At 36.3% G+C, this 10,593-nt stretch overlaps 1 protein-coding gene across 1 annotated transcript; it reads right to left on the bottom strand.

The window, feature by feature from the left end:
* Nucleotides 1-749: 749 nt before the first annotated feature.
* LOC108368773 (putative phosphatidate phosphatase) lies at nt 750-3,813 on the bottom strand. The gene has a single exon (XM_017623689.1). It carries the CDS (start codon nt 2,837-2,839, stop codon nt 1,835-1,837), a length of 1,005 nt encoding a protein of 334 aa, XP_017479178.1. The 5' UTR covers nt 2,840-3,813; the 3' UTR covers nt 750-1,834.
* Between the last annotated feature and the right edge of the window lie 6,780 nt (nt 3,814-10,593).

Below are 10,593 nucleotides of genomic sequence, written 5' to 3'. Positions count from 1 at the left end.
TGTTTAATAAATTCAATTTGTGAATGCAAATACCTGTCGGCGCAAATTGATCGCGTACTTCGCTGAAAACACTTGTGTCATTGACGCAAAAAAATATAAAAATAAATAAGCAGAAAAATATGGGAACCCTTTTTGTGCTGCTGATAAAAATTTATTTTAATTTAATTTTAGCAAGCATTTGTTTATAACGGACTAATAGACAAGCGTTCTTAGAAGCACAACTGAATTTTTTGTTAATAGACTAAGCACCTTTTTTGCTACAAAAAACAGATAATTGTTGCTAACTGATAACTTGGAAGCACTCAACTAATTTGTTACTAATTTTCTCATTATTGATTTTTAAGTCAGTGATTAATGCTTTTTTTAAATGTTTCTTACCCATTTCAACTTTGAATCGACTACATTTGTAAATCTCCCCGCAATCTCATTTTAAAACAATGCATTTTTGCAGATAGGAATAATTCGAATCATTTCGTGGTATTGGAAATTAAATGTCATCGTCATTATACACAGAGGGCAGAAAAATAATTATTTTGCCTGTTTCGCCAAGTGTATCAGATTTAAGTGCTGCTTACCTTTCAAACCTTACAAGTTGACGTAAGTAATTGTCATAACTGCGACACAATTACCGTTGTCCAAACAAGCGAATTACGCAAATTTAATTGGATTCAAATTACTTTTTTTTGTCATAGCTGAAAATCAGCAACACCTGTTCAGTAGACTGTAAATTAATAAATTAACACATTAAAATAATTTAAAATAAGAATAGTTGTACTTTTTATTTAGATATAATAAAAGTGTTAAAGCTCTTCGATATAAAAAGACGAATTTCGCTTACAAAACACAGTGCTAGCTCTGCGTTACACATTTTTCTCACAAGTATTCGTATAGTAAAATATATTATGTAGACAATAAATATATTTATAATTTTACAAATATATAAATTTACATGTATATAATAATTAAGTGTTTATCTCAAACAATTTACTATTAAAAATAAATTCGAATAAAAAGAAATCATTAGCATAACTAGAAACTAAATTTTTGACTGACCAGAAGTAAACTCTTGATTTTACTCTATTTTTTTATGGTATAATATTTTCCCAAAATATATATGTAGGTACTAAAAATATAGCAGTTGTGAGTGCTCTTTTGTTTTGAGGTCTAGCTGCCATTTTAATACATAAAAATAAGAATTTAGCAATTTTTAGCTGTGGAGACTTTTTGGAGAGTTGCAAATCTTAAACGAAAAACTTTATTTTGAGTTTTTAGGTACTAACCAAACTGGGAAATAAATAAATATTATACTTTACTAGAATTTGGAGAGTTTGTTCTTTTTTTTATCTGGTCACTATCTTTGAATGAATAAAATGTTGTTTTTTAGTTTTTAGTGTTCACAAGAATTAACTGAACTTTTAAGCCAATCAACACCTTAAATATTAAAAGGTCATAACATGGAACATATATATGTATGTATGTATATATTTGCGTATCTGAAAGCCCTAAAAGGTAAGGATTTTTTTTTTAACAAATAAGTTATAATTAAAATTCGACTCTGATTTGAAAGACTACAACGAAATCACTTAACCGTACACACAGGTATGTTGTACGAAACGTTTCTCTTTTCTTTTCGAATTCCAATACCAAACATGCGTGCGTTGCAAACTTAAATTTTAGCAAACAATTAAGAAACAATAAAATAATAACAAAATTGCAATGGCTTTCACTGCAACTCATCTGCACTTGGGACGTACTCGTACATATTTTTGTTTTTTGGCAATACAGCTGCCATTCGTGCCCATTTGCTTCTTCGCTCCATCCGCCATGCCCACCTTTATGGCACGTAGCCGTAATTGTGGTATGTCTGACCGTAGGCGGCGTGATTTGGTCCGTGGTGCTGCAGATACGGCACACTGCCAAATGTGTACGCAGGCAATACCGGCGTCGCCGATTGCGCCGACGCAGAGGCTACGCTGGCATGTGCCAACAATTTCGCCGCCGCGGCCGATGTGGACGATGAGCAACGGCCCGCAAACAACTTGGCCACGTAACGCGCCACCAACCACGCAAATAGCGTGCCCAACAGTATACCCACCAGTACATCGGACCAGTGATGCCAGTGATCGTTGACGCGTGTCAGCGCCACAAACCAAGCCAACATAACAAAGCCAAATTGCAGGAAATGCTTGAGTAGCTTGGAGCCGCGTGTACTGAGCGCCACTTGCAGGTACAATGCGATGTAAACCATGGCGTAAAATGCGAGCGAGGAGTGTCCGCTGGGAAAGGACATTGCCATTTCGGCCATCATTTTATGGCTAAGATCACCTTCGCAAGTGTATTCGGCGAAGTATTGGCCTTCGTTGCGTTCAAAGTCACAGTTGGTGCCATCGACCAGACGTGGCTTACAAATGCTAAAGAAATATGGGCGCAGGCGCCCAATGGCGCGCTTTGGTATCTCGGTGGCGATTAGCGTCATTAGCATGCCCAGCAAGTAGTAGCCGAGTTGTGCGTAAATATTCTTCCAGCGTCGTCCGCAGTGGCAAGAATCGTCGTTGGATTCGTGCGCTACGTGCGCATGCTGCTTGCCACGGCTATGCGATAGCTGTCGAAAGAGTTCGACGATGAGGATGACGAAAAAAGGGATGCCAAGGGCGACAATGCATAGCGCGCCAAAACCAAAAGTCTGCGTGCTGGTGAAAGGGTACTGCAACGACTCATCGCCGCAAAAGAAGCCGCGCTTCTGTGGTGGCATCCATTGGCGCAGCGCGATCTCAACGCCAATTAATACGAAAAAGAGGAGGAGGTCGATGAAGCGACGCAGCATTATCATAGCGGACATTTTGAGTGTAGAGATGACTTCGAACCTTGGCAACCTTGAGTGGTCTCTGTTGTAGAAGTTCGCAGTATCTGGTTGTATTTAGATGCTATGGATTTGATTCCTATATTCTCGTTTATTGTTTATTTGCTTCACAACTTTAGGTTTTTGTATATTTCACTCTTGGAGACTTTTCTCTAAAGCCTTGTTTCCGCTTTGAAAGAGTTTACGTACAGTTTTTGGTAGTTTGTGACTTGTGCAGACTTTGTAGACGTTTCTGTTTGTACTGAAATTGAACGGACTTCAATTATATTGAAGTTATGTGTAAGTTTCGCGACATTTCGGCAATTTTCAGCTACTGGATACTTTGTAGACTTTTTTAGATTCTATTTCAGTTGCTTTTAGTCGTTTCTAGTAGCAGTTTACAAAAACCTGCTTGTGTTTTTTAAATGGCGTTTTAATTTATTAACGAATGTCAGTATTTTAGATTTTATGTGCTTCTTTACACGCGCCCATATTATTAATTCACGCTTTATGTAACTTCGTTTTATGGCTTTCATAAACCTTGCAATTTTATTGCTTTCCGTTACTTGTGTTACAAACTTCCGCTTTTATCAGAGACCAAAGCCAACACTGCAATCTTTTTTTGCCTTTTAACTGCGAATTCGGTTGAAAAAAGTGTCGAATATGATATTTTTGCTAAATAGGTATACAAAAACTCGTTTCTTTCGTTAATTAGAATTCACTTCAACGTCACAAATCGTACTTTAGAACTTGAGCATTTCGTTCTTCGAAATTTACAAAAACGATATCCAATGCCACAACGGCCACCATCAACTGCATTCAACTACTGTTGCCAAACAACTGCACAAGCAACGAACCCGCTTATTGGCACCTCTACCGCTAGCACCGCCACTGATGTTTGCTATAACGTTGGTCCGCTTAATTTTTGCCGCACCGCACAACACGCTCAAGCCGCGCTTGAATACTGACTAACCTATTCGTCGAATGAATGTAAATACAAATTGAAATCGGCCTCGCTGCCTCAAACACCGGTTGGTGCGCGAATGTACTTAGCAGCAGCAGCAGCAGGTCTCCATGCCTCATTGTTATGCTTCATTATGGTTATTGCTATTGTCTGCCAGGTTGTTGTTAGTTTTGCTGCTGCTGTTGCTGCTGCAGTTGGCTTGCCAACAAAACATTAATATCAACTAGGTATAAAAAATAAAACAATAAGTGAAAAAGTCGAAAAAATCTGAAACAATCAAAAAGCATCAGCAGCACCAACAAATATCTACCAGTTAATTTTCTTTGTTAGTTTTGTTGTACTCACTTAAGCGTTAAACAAAAAAGAATAAACGTTAAACTGCCGCCTCAGCAATAGTGGCAACAACAACAACGACAGCAGCAACCCCAACTCAATTCAGCTGTTCTTCCAACACCTCTACTCGATGGTTCTTCAACACACACACACACACACAAAGCGCAGCTTCTTCGCTTCCCACTAAACCGAATTTGTCGGAAATCAGACTTTTCTGAACAAAGTCGAAAGTCTTTCGCTCTGGCTTAACGAATTCGCAACAGTTTCGTAAAGATCCTACCTTACGAAATCATTATGTTATTTCTTTACGAGCCCTCTCATATGAAATTCTGTACGATTCACTAAAGAAATCGGTTCCGATTTCGGAAAAATCTTTAGACGCGACGTAACGTTTTCAGTAAGAAACCGCAACAAATTGTTTGGTGGGTTGCTACCGCGCCCACCATTTCTCTTATTTGCAGCGCGCACACATCTACTTACATACATATTTATGGTACATACACACAGTCAACAATTGCCATCAATCGTTTTTGTAAAATTTCGTACTTCATTTCGATGTTAAAAATAAAAAATAAAAAAACTACGAAACGAGTTTGGTTTGTGTAAACCTTTTCTTTCTCCTCACCGCTAGTGCGATCGTTTAGTGCGATCAAATGTCTTTGAGAGCTCGGCATACAAGCCTCTTGTGTGTGTGTCTGCGCTTACCTGTTGCCAACTTTTTATGCGTTTTCTCTGCTGCTTGTTCCTGCCCATCCATCGCAGACGTGTGTTTGTATTGCTCCTGCTGCTCACTCACTGACTTTCCACAGACTGCAAGGCTGCGCAAATAAATGAAATATTTCAATAATCTGCTTTCTTACAAAATTTCCAATGTTAGCATACATTTTTCAGGTATGTACTTAAGTATGCACACTGTGAGAAAAGATGCGTAAATATTTTCTCATTGATCTTCGTTCGTTTGTCCGGCGCTAAAAACTTGGTGTCATACTTTCTTCCAAACTGTACTTGGGACTTAATACGGAATGCCTAGTAAAAAATCTTTTTTAAGTTCACTATTATTGTCAAAAAATGCTGGACAAGACATATGACCCTGGTTCAAATAGCTAGGATCAGCCTTCGTCTCAAGCAATGACACGATCACACTATGAAATGTAATGTAATTTTTTTGAGTGCGAAAGAAACAGGTAATACCGCGCCCTAGAAGATCTCTACGATCCCTACGCTATCAAAGCTCCAAGATCTTTTTCGGTAAAGAGGGTGGGGGTGTTTTTTTTGATACCAGATCATATAGATATACTATAGTAAACGAAATAGTGGTTGAGGTTGATAACCACGCTGTTTATCAAGCTTAGAAGTGACCACTAAAACCTTAAATAAATCTTTGAAAGTAAATCGTTGAGTTCACTCAAAGACCCAAGGAGCTGGAAACCAATTAAATGTGCAATAACGACGAATTCAAGTATAAGACATTCGTACTGGGGCTGCCGGGAATAAAATTCACTGTATAATAGGCATTCTCGGTGAGGTGAATATTTGAACTGTGCTATTTCTAATGGGTGTGGTTTTAGATGCCTGGTTCACGTAAGCGTTTCCATGTAAATGTACGACTATCTGCTAATTTTGAACTATTCTAGAATTTATCGAGTGGCTTTCTCGGAGTCGTTGGTTTATTTGCAATTTAAAAAATTAAATTATCTGGTGATAAGATATTATATTGGACTTATAACTTCACTCGTAAATACAGAAGCAAAGGTTACCGCACTTGCATGGGTTCGATATTGGACAAGTTAAATCTTTGATGTTGAGTACTTTAAGAAATCATCTAAATGGGTATTTATGTCGGTAAGTCTGGAATTTTAGAACAAATGCTCAAAGTGAAGCTGTTACTCGGCCAGATGACCCAGAGGTACCTACATTGAACCGCATGATTGGGCGTCTGAGGGGATTTAATGATTAAAACCTCGAGGTAAAATCCATGCAAAACTGCAATCATCTTGAAAATTCTTCTTAATATCATTATGCTATGGCACCCTCGTCTGGAAATTAATATGAAAAATCTTTTCCACATCCATATATTTCGAAAATTAGAGGCGGTAAAAGGTCGAGTCCAAGGTAAATCCTCCGAATTTTAGAAATGAAAGGTATAAATAAACTTCTGAAACCCCTTCTAAAGTCTACAGGTTTGTTAGAGTTACCACCAAATTGCAAACCTCTGGGTGTACTTCTGCAATCAAAAAGCTTCGCATAAACACCCGTTTGCCGATCGCGGGCGCCGTTAAACTGTAGAATTTGGTTGAGAGTGTCGGCCGTTCGAACACCAAATACATTAATATGTACATATTTTATTCTAATTTGGTTCTTGGTTTTTCTGAATTTTATGTTTTAATATGGGACTTACCCTAACGCAACGGATAATATTGTTCCTAATCAGACAGAATGTGTTCCTATGAACACCTAACTCATATGGTTTAGTCTTATTGCTTTCTATCATATGCTGAAAACATTTGCATTTTTTCGCAGTATAATTGATTAAAAAAAAATCCCAAGTAGTCACATTCTTTGTAATCATCAAACAGTTTGTTTGCCTTTTGCTTGCTGTGCTCTGGTAGTATTTTTTCCAAAGCTTTTATCCAGCAATTCATTTAGCGCACTTCAGCGAATTCTCGCTTGTCCATTTTTATTAAAATATATTCACATACATACTATATACATATGTACATATGGATGTATGTATGTAGATGTACACAAACAATTCAAGAGAGCTCTCCCAAGTGGGGGATATCCCATGGATCGCCGAAACGAAAGCTGACATTGTCGACAATGTATTTATATGAATGTTTGTAAATATTTACATTATGCGCCTATGCATCCATTTGTACAGGTACGTAATATAATCTATGCCCAATAGTTGAATTGAGAAGGGGGTTCCCAGCATACATATGTAGTGTGCACTGGACCTTGGGTGGTTACTAGCGATGGTAATTTTTCAGCCTTTCCGATCCCGAGTTTTTCGGTATGTCGTTATCACAATCCCGCGGTACCGGGATTAGTCCCGGGATTTAGATATTCATTACTTTTCAAAAACTTATATCGAAAAAATTGCTTCTATAATGTTTGCGAAGCTCTCCTACCATAAAATAAATAATAAATAAATGGGTTCCAACCCTACTTTTTTATTTAAAGTGGCGTTTTTATTTTATCTCCTTGATATCAGGTTTTATTTTAAAGGACCTTGTAATTTCAAAGAAGTGATTAATTCCAAAAATTATTTAAAAAATTCAATGCAATGTAGAATACAAATATGTGTACCAAATGCAAGAATAAATTTCCTTAGAATTAAAAAAAAAAAAAAAATATTTTTGGGATGCCCAAGGCCGAATAGGTATTAAATAGTTTAAGCTGATAAAGTTAGAAGGCCGAAATTCGAGGGTGTTATCGAGTTTATATAAGTCTTAAAAATTTGTTCAAAAACAAATATTGCGAAATTTCATGGATACAATTTTAAAAACTTGAATCTGTTTAAATTCTACAGGATTTCGTCTTTAATTTGATCCCCTTACTTTTTCTCCAAACACATTTCTCTGAATTCTTAAAATATTTTTTGAATTACTGACGTCAGAGCGAAACGCCATTTCACTATTTTTGGCCCATGGTTTCGCGAATATATTGATATTTGTGTTTAAAATTTACTACTATAATTAGCTAGATATTTATAAAAAAATATTAATTATTAAATAAAAAAAGAAATATAGTCAATGCAGGTCAAGAAAACGAGTTTCTTTTATTGCCATCAGTGCAAGCAACAAATCCCGAAAATCCCGGGATTATTTGCCAAGCATCCCGGGATTTTTGGGACTTTTTAAGGATCCCGGGATTAACATTCCTAGTTACAATTATTTTTTACGTTCCTACAGAGAGAATGAGAAAAGATAGTTGATATATGGATTAGACTGGTTTTACACTGGCGGTCAAAAACGATTGAACGGTATTTTGTTTTTAATATTTACAATGTTTTCAGAAATCAGAAAAATCCAAAAACAAATTTTCATCAAAATTTTGAGCTATTTAATCAGAATTTTTATAAAATTTTTAAGTCTGCAGTTACAAGGCTTGCACTTGTTATACGAAATAAGGCGCAAAAACCGTCAGTAAAACTTAAAGCTTGCACTAATTTTACTAAAATTTCATAGGCCTGGTAACTGCATACTAGCGTGGGCCGAAAATCCGCTTTTTTAGAATTTTGATTGGTAATAGCAAAAATATGGTTCATTATGCTCTAAAAAAAATCTGTGCACAAGAATAAAATTGTTGGTCAATATCTTGGGCTCGCCCAAGTCCATCAAAGTTCAAGTGGTAAAAAAAAAATTTCTTAGTTTATTTCCATTCTCTACAAAAATGGTCCATACACCAAATTGTGTAGGACTAATACTTTCGAAGATAATTGCAATTTTAGTAAAAAAAAATGTGTTAATTAATTTATTTTTTAATTTTTATTTTTTGAGCACATTGAACTTTGATGGACTTGGGCGAGCCTAAGATTTTGCATACCCAAAAAAATTTTATCAAAATTTTGATTAAAAAGCTCAAAATGTTGATGAAAATTTTTTGAATCTTTCTAATTTCTGTTTTTTTTTTTTATACATACATATTCTGCTTTTTTATAGAAATCTCGGATTTTTTTATTCATTTTGTATTATAAGTTATGCCTAAAAGTGTTCCTTACTGGTCTGGTGAGTGGACTAAGGCCCCTAAATTCGGTGTTTTAGAACCTTTGAAACCTTCGATAACTTAAGTTCTTTTTTAAGTATATCCGAGAGCTTTTGGAAGCACAAATTGCCTAGAGACCGGGGTAATCAAGTTTCCATGCATAAAAAACGCACAGTCTGTTAACAGGGTAAGTCATTTCAAGCACAAATGTGAAAAACGCTAGAAGTGCATCAATATAAAACCGAATCGCATTCTCTGCTGGGTATATTAATGCATACTATGCTCGGTTACCTGGCAGTCCAGACAACTGCAACATACATACTCATTTATACACGTTTATGCACTCAACATCAAGAAGCTTTCATTGGTAGCGAATGCGACGAGGCGTTGCAATTCCGAAGCGAGACTTGAACGCGTTTATTTGCTACAAAAAAAAAAAACGCATTGAAGATGAAATCACAAAAAAATCAAAAATATGCCGAATGCAGTTGAGTAAACATAGCGCCGCACAGTAGTCACTATAGGTGCATTCTTTTGCAAACGAGCTACAAAAGAACACTCGCTTAGATGACGAAATACATGTAAAGCAACAACACAAACTCCGCTATTTAGCCGAGTTCAGTAAGGTCGGTTAAAAAATACGCGACCGAATGGTAGTGTTGCTAAGTGAAAAACTGCTCTATTGTGAATAGTTAATGGAAAAGTGGAGAGGGAAATTGGTATTTTCATTAAGCATATACTACGCAAATACCTCGCATAATTACTAATTTCTAAATCCCATTTAACTAATCACATGTTTCTTGCCCGTTACCAACAGGGTTTCTTAAGTAGCTAAAAGGAAATTTTACCCGATTTGAGCTTTCTTTTTCGCTCGTTTACAAAAAAAAAAAAAATGCAGCTAATAAAACATTTATAAATTGCGATTTTATTGTGACGTCTGCCCACATTAATTGTTGAGCAGAATTATTCATATTTTTTTGCGGTCTGGGAAAACCGAAGACTTGGCACACTGTCGCTAATTTTAGAAATTCTCTTGTACTTTACAATTTCTTGTTGATTTTTTTTTTCTCAATGGTAGTTGCATAGGCTTACTTAAAATTGTTGTTTGTGCAAACATACATATGTACATATGTAAATGCATATCAGCGGTAGTGGCAATTGAAAATGTAAATTGCATCAGATTTTTCTGTGCTTTAATTGATTTCTGCGTTCAATAAAGCTTAGAAAATTTTGTAGCTTTCTTTTTGAATAAAACGCTTTCTGCTTTTCGCGATTTATCGCAACGGCTTATTACTAGTTAAAAGAGCTTTAGGAAGCTTTTTAGTAGCCACAAAGCACAGAGTATGCTATATATTTTTACACTACGAGACAGCTAACAGTTTTAGTTGCTTGTGTGACTATTCATTCAAATTTAAGTAGACATTTGTTTTGCCATATGTAGGTGACGCACGGCATCAGATTGTCGAGTGCCTAAACTCGGGTGGCCACACTGCAACCTCGAAAATAAGCTCTAACGCCCGACGCCCTGAACTTATTAGAATCAAAATCGCACTTTACTCGATGAAAGGTAGCGGTGTAGAAGGCCCCCCAGTTGTGTCCTATAACTAGGTTATTTACTACCCAAAGATTGCGCGCGTGCACAACTTTTTAAGGACTTCTGTAGATTTGATAGAAATGAAAGAGTAAAAGCTTGGAATTTTTATGTTTCAATAGTTAGAGTGGCACCAAGAAGTCTTCCCTTCTGTTCCTC

Source organism: Rhagoletis zephyria, unplaced genomic scaffold (genome assembly GCF_001687245.7).
Source record: "Rhagoletis zephyria isolate East Lansing unplaced genomic scaffold, Rhagoletis_zephyria_1.1 Rzeph_scaffold_00053, whole genome shotgun sequence".
NCBI lineage: Eukaryota > Metazoa > Arthropoda > Insecta > Diptera > Tephritidae > Rhagoletis > Rhagoletis zephyria.
This window is presented reverse-complemented; position numbering and strand designations above follow the sequence as displayed.

Bases quoted from the DNA above. Each gene is read 5' to 3' on its own strand.
- LOC108368773 (XM_017623689.1), bottom strand. From the start codon at position 2,839: ATGTCCGCTATGATAATGCTGCGTCGCTTCATCGACCTCCTCCTCTTT.